Source organism: Dipodomys spectabilis, unplaced genomic scaffold (genome assembly GCF_019054845.1).
Source record: "Dipodomys spectabilis isolate Male_0828 unplaced genomic scaffold, ASM1905484v1 ptg000015l, whole genome shotgun sequence".
In the NCBI taxonomy this organism is placed as follows: domain Eukaryota; kingdom Metazoa; phylum Chordata; class Mammalia; order Rodentia; family Heteromyidae; genus Dipodomys; species Dipodomys spectabilis.
The window spans coordinates 11,170,001-11,184,621 of record NW_024870692.1 but is presented as its reverse complement, the minus strand read 5'-3'; the positions used below and the strand labels follow the sequence as shown (position 1 = coordinate 11,184,621).

At 38.2% G+C, this 14,621-nt stretch overlaps 1 protein-coding gene across 3 annotated transcripts in view; it reads left to right on the top strand.

Annotated features, from left to right (window-relative positions):
* Slco5a1 (solute carrier organic anion transporter family member 5A1) overlaps positions 1-14,621 on the top strand; it is a 119,482-nt gene that overhangs the window by 70,074 nt on the left and 34,787 nt on the right. For 2 of the 3 annotated variants that reach the window (XM_042666254.1, XM_042666272.1), the window contains exon 4: positions 4,652-4,816. The exons of the other annotated variant lie outside the window; for it this stretch is intronic. In XM_042666254.1, coding sequence (XP_042522188.1) covers positions 4,652-4,816 — 165 coding nt within the window. The remainder of the gene's footprint in view (positions 1-4,651; positions 4,817-14,621) is intronic. 3 annotated transcript variants of the gene reach the window in all.

Below are 14,621 nucleotides of genomic sequence, written 5' to 3'. Positions count from 1 at the left end.
ATCATCATATTCATTGTGTAAATATGAAAATGGAACTAGGAAAATTGAAGGAATAGGTAGGATTGGGAGAAAAAAATAGGTATTTGGTGGAAAACCCAAGTAGTTAGCAACTCCCTTGCTCAATTTCTTTGAGCATTTGAAAGGAGTTTGAATTTCTGTAAAGGCTGTAAAATCGCACACAGAGCCCCCATTACTCTGAGCCTTGTACTCCTTCCTCAATCTTGAATGTTTCTTTGAACTTGCAGACAGGAAGTTCTTCTTGTACTTATGGTGTATATCCTAAGTGCTAGGACAATTTTCTACATGGGCTCCTGGCAATCATATTAAAAATAGGCACTTAGCCAGGTGCTGGTGGCGCATGCCTATAATCCTAACTACTAGGAGGCTGAGATCTGAGGATTGTGGTTCAAAGCCAGCCTGGGCAGTAAAGTCTGTGAGACTCTTAACTCTAATAAACCACCAGAAAACTGGAAGTAGAGCTGTGGCTCAAGAGCTAGAACACTAGCCTTGAGCTGAAGAGCTCAGGGACAGTGCCCAGGCCCACAGTTAAGCCCCACCACCGACAAAAAAAAAAAAAAAGAACTTTGTTAAGTGCCAACTGGCTCATGCCTATAACCCTAGCCACTTAGGAGGCTGAGATTTAGGATTGTGGTCCCAAGAAAGTCTAAGAAACTTCTTTCTAATTAATCAGCAAAAAAAGCTGGCAGTGGAATTGTGGCCCAAGTGGCAGAGTGCTAGCCTTGAGAAAAAAAAGTAGAGAGACAGCACCTAGGCCCTGAGTTCAAGCCTCAGGACCAGCACACACAAGCAAAATGTGGACTTAACATTAAACCTGTGCTACTTACTAAACTACAGGGCCCATTAATACTTGGTCTGTAATCCCAATAATACTCTATGTCTAGATTCAGTCCAGGCTCACCTGTATTTAGTTTCTGTATCTTTTAGTCTCCTTCAGTTTGGATCAGTTTCTCATCTTTCCTGGCCTTTTGTGACCTTGATCTTTTGAAAAAGAATAAGCCATTAATGTCATAGACTGTTGCTCAATTTCAGTTTGAAATGTCTTCTTATTTGTGGAGTTATTTTAGGCCTACCCCCAAAATAATGCTTCATAAAGGCAAATGGTATTCATTTGCCCAATCATCAGTTAGGTTAACTTTCATCAATGGAAGCAATCACATTTGCTAGGTTTCTTCATGATACTGTTAATAAACATAGTGTAATTATGAATTGGTAAGTAAGGTATAAGTACTTACAGGGAGTGTTTTGGAGCTGCATAGTCAGTTCCCATTCCTTGTGACAGTTGGTCTCTGTGAAGTCGCCATGAGCACAGAATTAACAAATAACAGAAGCATTCTCCTAGGGGAGATACAGAGTTAGGATAGTGTCACACCATGATCATTAATAGATGTGCACATAGCCTGATTTTATTAATGTGCTTCTATTTGAAGCCAGGTATTTAATACGTAGTGTTGGTGTATTAATGTTGACCTTTGGCCAATAACACTGTAACTCATGATGAAGGAAGGCTCCTGGATATAGTTTTTCCACAGCTTCTTCCAGTGACTTGTGCTTAAGAGCTCTAGATACCACTACAGCACTGCTCTCAGGGCATTTTATTTTATTTTATTTTGAGACAAGGTCTTTATTATATATCCAAGGCTAGCTTGGACTGCAGATCCTTTTGCCTTTAGCTCTGAAAATGCTGAGATTATAAGTATGTGCTACTACAAAGTAAGCAAAGTCACCAACAAAAAGCAAAATGAGAAAAATGTGGCAGCATATTGTAAAAGGGACTTAGCACATGGTGATGAAACCTGAAGGAAGAACATTGTGCTCCACTTCAGCTGGGGCAGATGAATGGCATGCCTCATTTGTTTTTGTTTTTTTTTCAATTATTTGAAATTGTTATTTTAAAGGTGATATACAATGGAGTTACAGCTCCATAAGTCAGGTAATGAGGACATTTCTATTTTGGATAATGTCACTCCTTCCTACCTCAAGTTTTTAGAGTGTGGCTTTGAAAGTAATTTAAATTTGAAATTGCAAATGAATTTTAGCTGATAGGTTAATTAATTTGTAAATGTGAGATCCATGAACAATGAGGATCAAGTGTATCTGATTCCTATTAGATTTTCACACTTTTCTATTATACATCTATCTATCTATCTATCTATCTATCTATCTATCTATCTAAAATTATTTTTCTATTTGCCTACCTATTTGGTTCATGCTAATCTCCAGCTCTAATTTGGAAGTATTGGGCTTTGAACTCAGGCCCTCATACTTGCTAGGCTCTACCAGTTGAGCTGCATGTCTGTTCCTCTCACTAGAATCTAATATCTAACTTTCCATCCTTTCATATTTCTAACTCCATTCTTGGGCACTTGGAAAGTTGACTTTCATTACTTTTCAATGGCTTAGTCCACCAGCTAGAGGCACATGTATCTTGTACCTGCAGGGCACATGGGCAGGAAGCTCAATTCTAGTAAGGGGCTGCTGAGCATGGGAAAAAAAGAAGGCCAGTTAGACTTTTAGAAGGTTTGAACATCAGACTTTCGTTTTTTTAATGAAAGAGAAGAGAGAACTCACCATGTATACTTACTTGCTTTTGCAAACAGAGGGCTACTTATTGACTCAAATGAGTCTAAAGGAAAAAATTAGTTTGATAGGACTAGTATGTTTTAAATGTTCATATATATATATATATATATATATGTATATATACACACACACACACACACAGTGTGTCATCATGAATCTAATTTTTTACTTTCAATTTCTTCCAGGTGTTTTAAACTCAACTCATTGGCTTTTGGTATACCAAGTGAACTGAATTTGAATCTTTAAATGTTGATATGCACTCTTAACACTAACTTTAATTTTTTGTATATGATATTTTAGTTTACTGTTTATAAGAAAAGAAAATTATTGGAGACTTTATGAAAGTGCTTTGATTATGTTTATGTTAAAAATAAAATGTTCATCTTTTCTCTCAAAATGGTTTAAGGTTTAACCTTAAATTTTTAATTAAGATATAGAACATTCAATTTGATTACAATTTAAAATTATAATAGCAAATAATCTTACTTTCTGATTGTCAGATTTTGGTGACTAGGAGGCTATACATTATAGTAAAACTTGTTGGTTAATAGTAATGAAATGACTTTGTTATGTTGGAGTCTAAGGGTTTAGTTATATTTTGGGATGACTAGTAAGAAAACTGGAGAACCTTATTTTTCCCATGGAGATATGTGGGGATTACATGAATGTGCCTTATAAACTTGCAAAAATATCAAAGAACTTCCTTTTTTTTTGTTGGTCATGGGGCTTGAACTCTGAGCCTGGGTGCTGTCCCTCAGCTCTTCCTCAAGGCTAGAGCTCTACCACTGGAGCCACAGCACCACTTCTGAATTTTTTTGCTTATGTGGTGCTGAGGAATTGAACCCAGGGCCTCATGCATACAAGGCAAGCACTCTACCACTGAGTCACCTTTCCAGCCTCAAAGAACTTTCTTTTATCCCTCTTTTTCTCAATCTGTGTCATGTTAAATATGTGGTGAGAAGTGTTATGTTGACCACATATAAATACAGTTTTGGTTTGATTTTTACTTACATATGACTACAAAACAAATTACATGTAATGATGAATAATGCTGCAAAAAATTACTTGTGCATTCATCTGTGGCAAGCTCTGTGAAATAAAGGAATAGACTTTTTGTTCTTTCCTGAGGAATAGGCCAGCATGCACTAGACAGCAACTTGCAGAGCCATCTCTAGTCTCTTTCCCAGTGGGCAATCATGGATCTTTGTTCCATAATAAATCCAAAGTACCTGGAATGGTCTAGCCTTACAGCTTCATCCACTTCAGCTTCTTCAGCTAGTACTTTCTGGAAGATGAGATCTCCATCATGTCCTTGTTCCTCTGCTATGGGTACCTGCAATATGGGGAGAGAACATGTCAACTCGGAAATGATCTTCTCAGGAAAGTGGTAGTTGGATGGGTTGGAACCCATAACTTAGAGCTGTATGCAGAAATTTTACCCACTTAGTAGACTTTGAGAGTGTTAACAGAAAATGTATTCTAATCAAGATCTAAACAGAAAATGTGTTCTAGGGGCTGGGAAGGTGGCTCAGTGGTAGAGTGCTTGCCTTGCATGCATGAGGCCCTGAGTTCGATTCCTCAGTACCACATAGGCAGAAAAAGCCAGAAGTGGCACTGTGGTTCAAGTGGTAGAGTGCTAGCCTTGAGCTGAAGAACTGAGGGACAGTGCCCAGGCCCTGAGTTCAAGTCCCAGGACTGGCAAAAAAAAAAAAAAAGAAAATGTGTTCTACTGTGAAGAATGCAAAGCATTTGTTTTAAACAAGTTTTTGAAGTAGGAGGCTTAATTGAGGTACTATAAGGCTATTTGTAAATAGGTATGTTCTTAGACACATTATTTCTTCCTTACCTTGGTTGAAAACTTAAAAAAAAGCCAATATAACCAATTCTCATAAGGGAAATGGTTTCTAATTGATCTTTCCGTTGTTATTGTCCTGCGGCAAAGACTGTCAAATGGCTATTTTTCCACAGTTCATTTCAAAGACAATTCAGTTTTATTTTGTTTCCCATCCATTGTTTATAACATTCATTTGTCATTTTTGTCATTTTGTAGACCTACCAAGAGCAGCTGTCAGGATCTTAAGCAACATGACATTCCTTTTTGTGAGTTTGTCATACACAGCTGAGAGTGCCATTGTAACTGCTTTCATTACCTTCATTCCCAAGTTCATCGAGTCACAGTTTGGCATCCCAGCTTCCAATGCCAGCATCTACACTGGTAAGGTACCGCCATTAGGGCTGCTTGAAAACATGATCCTTTTGACCATTAAATTGCAATGGAGTGAGTGAACTGAAAGTTCAGTCTAACATCCGGGTGTTTCACGAGTGTATTAATACCTACTGGTGCCCCTAGATCTTAGAAGGAGGAAATTCTGGAATATGTTTTCTTTAATTCAGAATGTGACACCTACCAATCGTGTTTTAGAAAGATTTTGCATATTAATGTTTTTATGGTTTTGAATTTAAAAAACTAAAATATGACATTCCAGTTTTTTAAAAAATGACATCCCTCTTTAAATTTTATCATTGTATATGTTGGCATATATCTTAAAGTATTATGTTAAAATGTTGATAATACGAAGTATAGATCAGTTCTAATATATCAGGATTTTTTCCCTTTATAAAGGTGAATGGATTTCACTTGAATTACTGGAGATGCTTGTGATTTAAAAAGAAAATGTATGGATTTTATTTTAGATGTATAACAGCTAGCCAAACTGATTTTTAGGATTCTTTGGTATGTATACTTATAGTACAACTTAGTGCTACAGTCTTCCATAGTGAATGAGATAACTAGGAACATGGGAAAATAAATTCTTTGATATTCAAGGAATTTTCAGTATACTATGTCATGCAGTATTCTAGACATTTCCTTACTGGTATTAGAGATGGTCAATGATTATATCTTCTTGAAGGCCAAATTTATTAATAAAATATACTTAAACAGCGTAGAACAATGATCGCTTTTCACATGGCCTGTGCTCTCACTTTTTCTAGTTCCACATTCAAACCTAGAACAATTGAATGATCTCAACATGAATAGCATGTGTTGGATCGTTGTAGGAAGAGAGATTGATTTGAACTATTTGGATAATCACTTGATTCTCTGCTTCCTATTGCACATAAAAGGACATAAATTTGTTTTAGGGGACCCATGGCAGTAAATCATTTCTATAAAGAACATGCTGGTATGAACAATTAGCCATAGTAATTGTGCTTAAAGTATGATTTTCTTTAGTAATACTCTCTCTCTCTCTCTCTCTCTCTCTCTCAAGGTAAAATTTCCAGATCCTAACTTGATTGTCAGAATTCTGTAACTTCCCATTTCTAGTTTAAGTCTTCCCTTAAGCAATGATTTTTGGACAGCCCAAACAAGCATTGCCTTTAACTGGATTGAAAGTCACAGAGATATTATGTGTAGGGTAGATTCAAGTGTTTCCCAAGCTAGGTATCAATAGTCAAAGGAGTTAGTAGAATAAAGTTCATAGTCAAATGTATTTGGACCTTCTGAGTTGAACCAAGTGTGACAGAGACCTTACTGTGGTGTTCCTCATTGCCCGTAGTGTGTGCTGTGCAACTTTCGGAGGGGAACCCACAACAGAGCCTTCTAAATTTGTTCACCATGAATCCCAATTTTTTTTATTTTTATTTATTTTTTTTTGTGAACATACTGTACAAAGGGGTTACAATTACATGGGCAAGATAATGAGTACATTTCTTATCAAGGATTGCAGCCTCCTCCTTTGTTTACCCTTCACATCCCTTCCGAATCCCAATATTTTTTAGAAACACCTTTCCTCTGGACTAGCATGGTGATGCCATATATGCCCTTATTCTAGCTACACAGTTTGTCTGTGTTCCTCCAGATATGCCATTTTGATATCAGGGCTTGGTGGCTGTGGTACAATGCTGAGCCAAGTAGGAATTGAATTGTTTTGAGTGTCCACTTCTTAATTACTGGTAAAAAAAGGTAAAGGATAGATGGATAATTCTGTGTGGAAAAAAATAGAGTTTAATTCAACTTGAGCTAGAAATGGTGGTTCATACCTGTAATCACTTGGGAGGCTGAGGGATGAGGATCTCAAGTTTGAGGCCAGCCTGAACCACATAATGAGATCCTGGGTCTAAATAAATAAATGAATAGCATACACACACACACACACACACACACACACACACACACACACAGAGAGAGAGAGAGAGAGAGAGAGAGAGAGAGAGAGTGTCTTGGTTGAACCTAGGTGTTGGCCACTGAGTTCCCCAGTGGTGTGGTCAAACACTGATTTCTAACTGTGGCCCACTTAGCTCTTGGCATTCAGGATTGAATAAGGCTAGTTCATGGCATCTGTTCCTCTCATGACACATTTTACGATCAGAGAAGCAATATCACATAGTGCCAATTCCATTTGTGTTTTGTCATCATCATTTTTCCTTTTTCTAAACCACTGCCAGTATGAATTATGCAATGTTGGATCATCTACTGTGTTCTTTCCCAACACTTCTTCATCTCAGTTCATGAACAATAGTAATCAACAGATATTGATGCAGATGTAGGGGTGCTGTCACAATAGAGTAAGATTGAACTTTTAAAAACTCCTCCCAATACTTTTTTTTTTGTCAATTGACCCTTTTTACTCTCTGAACATAGATTTGTATTTTATTATCTTGCCACTTTTTTATTAGCATTTTTTTTTCAGTAGTGTGGCTTGAACTCTGGGCACTGTCCCTAAGCTCTTCAGCTCAAGGCGAGTGCTCTATCGCTTGAGCCACAGCGCCACTTCCGGTTTTCTGGTGGTTTATTGGAGACTTTCCTGCCTGGGCTGGCTTTGAACTGTGATCCTCAGATCTCAGCCTCCTAACTAGTTAGGATTACAGGCATGAGCCACCAGTGCCCAGCTTTTATTAGCATTTTTATATACAGGGAATTTCATTGTTAAATTTTCACATGCTCACAATATATTCCAGTCATTCTTACCTCCTCCATCATGTTCCCTTCCTCCATGCCCAAAACAATTTCAACGTGTTTCCTTGTTCTATTAGATTTTTAATTTTTAAATTTTAATTAATAATTTATTTTTGTGTTGGTGATGGGGTTTAAACTCAGGGCCTGGGCATTGCCCTTACACTTTTTTTCTCAAGACTAGTGTTTTACCACCTGAGCCACAGTTTCATTTTCGGCTTTCTTAGGAAGTTAATTGGAAATAGTCTCATGGACCTTTCCTGCCCAGGCTGGCTTTGAACCTTGATCCTCAGATTTCAGCATAGCTATTAATCTAGTTAAGATTATAGGTGTCAGCCACCAGTACCTGGCTTATATTTTTATATTTTAAGACTTACTTTGAGATTTTTGTTGTTGTTCTTCTTCTTTAAATCTCTCCCTATGCATGAAGAGTTAAATGGAGTGTTTAAGACATTTATCCAAAAAATATTTAGCAATAGTTTTAATTTCTTATCTGTTGAAGTTTTATAGTCTGAATTATCTTTTCAGTCTTATCTGTTGACTTACTTTACAGTACTGGGGATCACAGGCAGGACCTTGTACACACTTATGTTAGGCAGGTGTCCTACCATTGAGATCCACCCTAACCTCATCATTTATGTAACAAGATCATTTAGAAAACTACCCCGACGCACCACAGCAATTTGCTCATCGTATATTACACAATAGAGATGAAGTCCCAAACACATGCCAAAGGACTGTCCTTTGATTACTCACACAGGCATATCATCACTAACCACCAGCTCTGTTCATGGTGCTCTGCTGTGCATGTGTCTGGGGAAATGTAAAGACCCAAACTAGGACCTAGAAATACATATAGATTTGAGAGGACAAGAAGGAATTATAGAAGTTAGAATGAGAGCTGGGAAGGTGGCTCAGTAGTAGAGTGCTTGTCTTGTATGCATGAGGCCCTGAGTTCGATTTCTCAGCACCACATAAGCAGAAAAAGCTGGAAGAAGTGGCGCTGTGGCTCAAGTGGTAGAGTGCTAGCCTTGAGCTGAAGAGCTGAGGGACAGTGCCCAGGCCCAGAGTTCAGACCCCACGACTGACAAAAAAAAAAAAAAATAGAAAGGAAGAAAGAAAGAAAAAGAAGTTAGAATGAGCTGTTTAAATAATTGATAGATTTGGGCTACAACAATTATTTTGGCTGGTAGGGTAACATGTTTGAGTTACCTTTCATGGGAGAAATGGCTTTCTACCAGATTTTAAAAGAAAAGTTGAATTTTTCCATTTGGAGTTGAGAGGAAAGCTATTTCATTCCCTGTTGGTGATCAGCTTGAGCAATGGCAAAACATGAGGAGAAGATAAGTTAAGGCTTGATTTAAAAGGAAGAGGAGGTGGGGGGAGGATGTGGCTTAGTAGTAGACTGCTTGCCTAGCATGCATGAAGCCCTAGGTTTGATTCCTTAGTACCACATAATCAGAGAAAACCAAAAGTAGCACTGTGGCTCAGGTGTTAGAGTGCTAGCTTTGTGCACAAGAAGCTCAGGGTCTAGTGCCTAGGCCCTGAGTTCAAACCCTCGGACTGGCAAAAAGAAAAACAGAAAGACAGAAAGGAAAGAAAAGGAGAAAGAAAGGAAGGAAGGAAGAAAGAAAGAAAGAGAGAGAGAGAGAGAAAGAGAGAGAAAGGAAAGAAAGAGAGAGAGAAAGGAAAGAAAAAGAATGAAAGAAAGAGAAAGAAAGAAAGAAGGATGAGGAAGGGGGGGAGAGGAAGGAAGGTGAGGAGGAAATGAAGAGAGAAAGGAAGAAAGGAAAGCAGCTTGTACTTGTATTAGAAATGTCTTCAGAGTGGGCTCTGGAGGCAAATAGAGGGGGAAATCTGTGCGTGGACCATAGGTATTACAAATCTCACAGTAATCACTCCTATGTTTGATAAGGATATCATTACCACACCATAGTCAATCAATCCCATGTTAATATTGTGTATATCTACCCAATTGTGGACCTGTGTCACAGGGCACTCTTCTAGTTCATGGTCTTCCTGCTAATTCACGTAGGGTCACATATCTTGCTTGAAATTAAATCTTAGAAAGTTGCTATTTTGAAAAAGCCTGTAATGGTAGGAAAAACTCTGAAGGAGGAGCTCAACAGTGTGGCCCTGAATCCTGTCACTATCTGTGACTAGTGTGACTTTGGGCAAATCAGTTACCTCCCTAAACTCTATAAAGTGAGGGCAATCTCTCTCTTATCTCTCTTGGTGTCAATGTCATGTAGGATCAAATAAATAGAAAATAGGGATTTGCTTTGAAGTTTACTCGACCTCTTAATAGGATACAAAACATAAATGGGAAAAAAATAACCTAATTATGTATCATAGGAAAGAATGATGATTTATGAAGATGATAGTACTTTATATTTCCAGGAATGCAGCTGACTAGGTGTGAGAATGAATCCCTGCAATAGTGATAATGACCATAACACAGTTGCTAATACATACTGTGTGTTTACTAAGTGCAAAACACTAAGAGGGCACTCACACACACACAACTCATATATATATATATATATATATGCATATATATATATATATGTATACATATACATATATGGATAACATAATTTATTCCATGCAACTATGTCTATGCAGTATTATCAATTATGTTTATTTTCTGGAAGGGAATACAAAGGTAGTCTGAAGAGGTTTAGGTAACTTGCTTAAAGGCAAGTAGTAAATGCTAGAGTCCACAATAAAAATTTCTTAAAAAAATGCTAGAGTCAGGTTACCTGAGTCTTGTATTCCTTGGCACATATAAAATTAATCTGTATTTTCAACTGAAATATGTTAAGATGCAGATGCTACTGTTACCATTTTCATTTCAAAAATTTCCAAAGAAATAATATTCTAATGGTTTTAAGCTTCTACTTCCAAGGCTGGGGGCTGGGGGCTCTTGTCTATAATCCTGGCTACTCAGAAGGTTGAGATCTGAGGATCATAGTTTAAAGCCCATCTAAGCAGAAAAGTCTGTGAGATACCATCTCCAACTAACCAGCAAAACACTGGACTAGAAGCATGGTTCATATGGTGGAGTGCTAGCCTTGAGTAAGACAGCTGAGCAAGAGCATAAGGCCTTGAGCTCAAGCCCTACTACTGAGTCAAAAAAGATTCTATTTCCACACAATTCTACCCAAGCATTGGGCTACATCAACTTTTGTTTTCAGAGCACTGTGATATTTCAGTATCACTTCTGCATAGGATTCAGCCCTTTCATGCAGGATTATAAATAGTTATAAATAGCTTTGAAATATTTTGTTTTTCCACTATAGAATAAATCAGTTACTATGGAAAGATGATTAAATTGGAATATATTTTATTTTAAAAATGATAAGTGTAATTTTTATTATTGCCTAGAAACTTAAATATTTAACTTCTGTCTTCAGCTACTGCTCTGTAGTTTTGCTGGTGAGATTTAAGGTAGTGCCAAGAGCTAAGTCTGAGCCTTGGCACTCTCTCACTACAACATTACATGGAGGAGAGCAAGGACCAGTAAATGCCCTTTGGATTCTTTTCATTCTTTCTGAGATGCTTATGGTTTTTCTACACTAGTTCTTTCACTATATAAGGGGAGTTTCTAAAGACTATTTTTGTGTACTTTACAAATGTATGAATAAATTTTCTTTTCTCTTTCCTTCCTTCCTTTTTCCTCTTCCTCCTCCTCCTCCTCCCCCCTCCTACTACCTCCACCCCTCCACTTCCTCCTCCTCCTCCTCTTCCTTCTCTTTCTCCTTCTCCTTCTTCTTCTTTTCTTTCCTTCTCCTTCTTTTCTTCTTTCCTTTTCTTTCTTGAACTCAGGTTCTAGGTACTGTCCTTGAATTGTTTTTTTGTTGTTGTGTTGTTTTTTCTCAGTGCAAGAGCTCTAGCACTTGAGCCAGAGCTCTGCTTACAGCTTTCTGATAGTTTATTGGAGATAAAAGTCTCACAGACTTTCCTGCCTTGGCTGGCTTTGAACTGCGATCCTCACCTCTTGAGCCTCTTGAGTAGGTAAGATTACATGCATGTGCCACCAGACCCAGCAGTGGATTTTCCTCTTAATGCTGAAATTAAGATTCTAATGTGACTAGAATACATTGGATATGCAGGAACTCTGGACTTGCTGGCCATTTCCAAGGTCAGGAAATGACCTTTGACTCCGCCTTGTGCACTCAAGCCTGCATGTTCTGAGCCAGGAAGGGACAGTCCTTTGCTAACCAACATTCGGCAGAAGCTTCTAGAGTCTTGGGAGACACATTCAAGCCATATCCAAACCATCTGATTCCAGAGAGAGAGAGAGACTGAGTGGCCATGATTATATTTATCATCTTCATTTCACTCTCCTCCCTGCCCAAATGCTTGGCCTTTATCCTCAGATTGTTATAAAGATCAAAAGAGTGAATCTCTGTGAAAGCACCATGAAGAAAATCTCGATAGCTTTTTAGAATCCATGTTAAATTGGCATCTTTCTTTCCATATAAGCCTGTGCCATACAGGAAGATATAGGTGAACTTTTTCAGTTTCCACTCTGGACCAGACACAATGGTCAAGAGGGGTGATCTCTGCATCATTTGCAATCTACAAAAGCACTACAAGAGAGGTTCTGCTCTCCACAGTGTTGAACTGATGGAAATAAAGTACACAGGGCAGGTTTTGCAAGCTGTAACTTAAGCAATCCGTATAGGTTCATATTACATAGATGGACCTAGTCCTTAGAGAAGCTGCTATGTTTTAGAATTTTTACTGTGCTAGTTATTTCTTTTTTTAAATAAGTTTTTTATTGTGAAAATACTGTACAGAGGGGTTACAATTACATGAGCAAGGTAATGAGTACATTTCTTATCAAGCATTGTTGCCTCCTCCTTTGTTTTTCCCCTTCCCATCCCTTCCCTCCCACCTCCTCAACTACACTCTGCCCCCACCCTTCACCTCCATCTAAATTGTAAAGTTTGTTTTTCAATATAGCGTCTTGTATATCTCATTGTTGCAGTGAGTCAACCTGTATCCTTATTTAAACAATCTGTTTTTTCCCTTCCCCTCCACAAATTATACCAACATCAAATACAGTGAAAACAGGGGTTATACCGTGGGGAAGGGACATACAAAGCAACAAAAAAATCACGTGGTACCTTATAAATATGTTAGAAACAATAGCAAGAAAGAAAAAAAGCACTTGTGTCCCTATCTTGGGGTTCATTTTGCTTAACATCATCTTATCTGACCTTTTCTGCTTGACTCAGACACATACTAGTTATTGCAAATAAGGGAAACCATGGAATCTATGTTTCTTTGGGCCTGGCTTACTTCACTTAATATAATTTTTTTCAAGTCTTTCCATTTCCTAACAAATGGGGCGATGTCATTCTTTCAGATGGAGGTATAGAATTCCATTGTGTGTGTGTGTGTGTGTGTGTGTGTGTGTGTGTGTATCACATTTTCTTGAGAAGCCCTAGGTCTCCTTGGCATAGGCCGAAATTTTCTTAATAGAGACCAGAAACATAACAAATTAAAGAAAGGTTGGACAAATAAAATTGCATGAAGCTGCAGTGCTTCAGCATGGCAAAAGACATAGCTAGCAAGATCAATAGAAAGCCCACAGATTGGAAGATCTTCACTAGGTATATAATGGACAAATGTCTCATATCTAAAATATACTTGGAACTAAAAAAATTAAATCCCCCCAACAACAAATCCTCAAAGAAACAATTGTCCAATAAGTAAGTGGGCTAAAGACTTACAGAGAAACTTCTCTGAAGAGGAAATAAGAATGGCCAACAGACACACGAAGAAATGCTCAACCTCTCTAGCCATAAAAGAAATGTAAATCAAAACAACATTGAGATTCTACCTCAATGGATATCATCAAGAAATCTAACAACAACAGATGCTGGAGGGGATGTGGACAGAAGGGAACCTTACTGCATTGTTGGTGAGAGTGTAAACTTGTTTAACCACTTTGGAAAGCAGTGTGGAGGTTCCTCAAAAGACTCCACATAGAGATCTCCTATGACCCAGCAATCCCACTTTTGGGCATTTACCGAAATGATCACAAACAAGACCATATTAAAGCTACCAACACGATCATGTTTATTGCAGCATTATTCACCATAGCTAAGATATGGAACCAACCCAGATGCCCCTCAGTCGATGAATGGATCAAGAAAATGTGGTATATATGTGCTAATTATTTCTCTTCCAACTTTTTATGTGCTGGATAAGGTCAGCCGTCAAGACCTGACTTGGAGGCAGATGGATGCTGCTGCAATTTCTGCTCAGCCCTTTCATCTCATCCATGCACAAATATTTATAAACCGTGCCAGGGGCTAGTTAAACAGCTTGAGAACACAGACGCACCTCAACTTCAATGACCTTTCTAAAGTGCAGTGACCCTAACTGTCTGCTCATGACCCTGTACAAGCTCATAAATGTCTGTGGCCATCCTAAGTTCTGAGAATGAAATGATAGAATATATAATGATAGGCTAGGCCCAGTATCTAAGAAGTAACTATGAGTAATAATTGTCATACTTTTTTGAGATATTCTTAGGGACAGGTACCTGAGACAGTGCTAGGATGTACTGAAAACATTCACAGGAAAAATTATCTGAGGGTGTGTGTGTGTGTGTGTGTGTGTGTGTGTGTGTGTGTGTGTATGTGTGTGTGTGTGTGTGTGTGTGTGTGTGTGTGTGTGTGTGTTGGTCCTAGAGCTTGAACTCAGGGCCTGAATGCTGTCCTTGAGCTTTTGTGCTTGAGGCTAGCACTTTATTACTTGTGCCACAGCTCACCTTCCAGCTTTTTGGTAGTTAATTAGAGATAAGAGTTATGGATTTTATTGGCAAAGCTAACTTTGAACCATAGTCCTCAGATCTCAGCTTGCTGAGTAACTAGGATTACAGGTGTAAGCCACTGACATCTGACACTGAGAGGATTAATTTTATGAGCAAGAAGAAAGAGAGGAGAGAGAGAAAGAGACAGGGAAAGAGCTGCTAGGACACAGGATCAGAGACTTGAAATTAAAGTGAAAACTTGATAGATCATATCATCTGAACCCTGGAAGG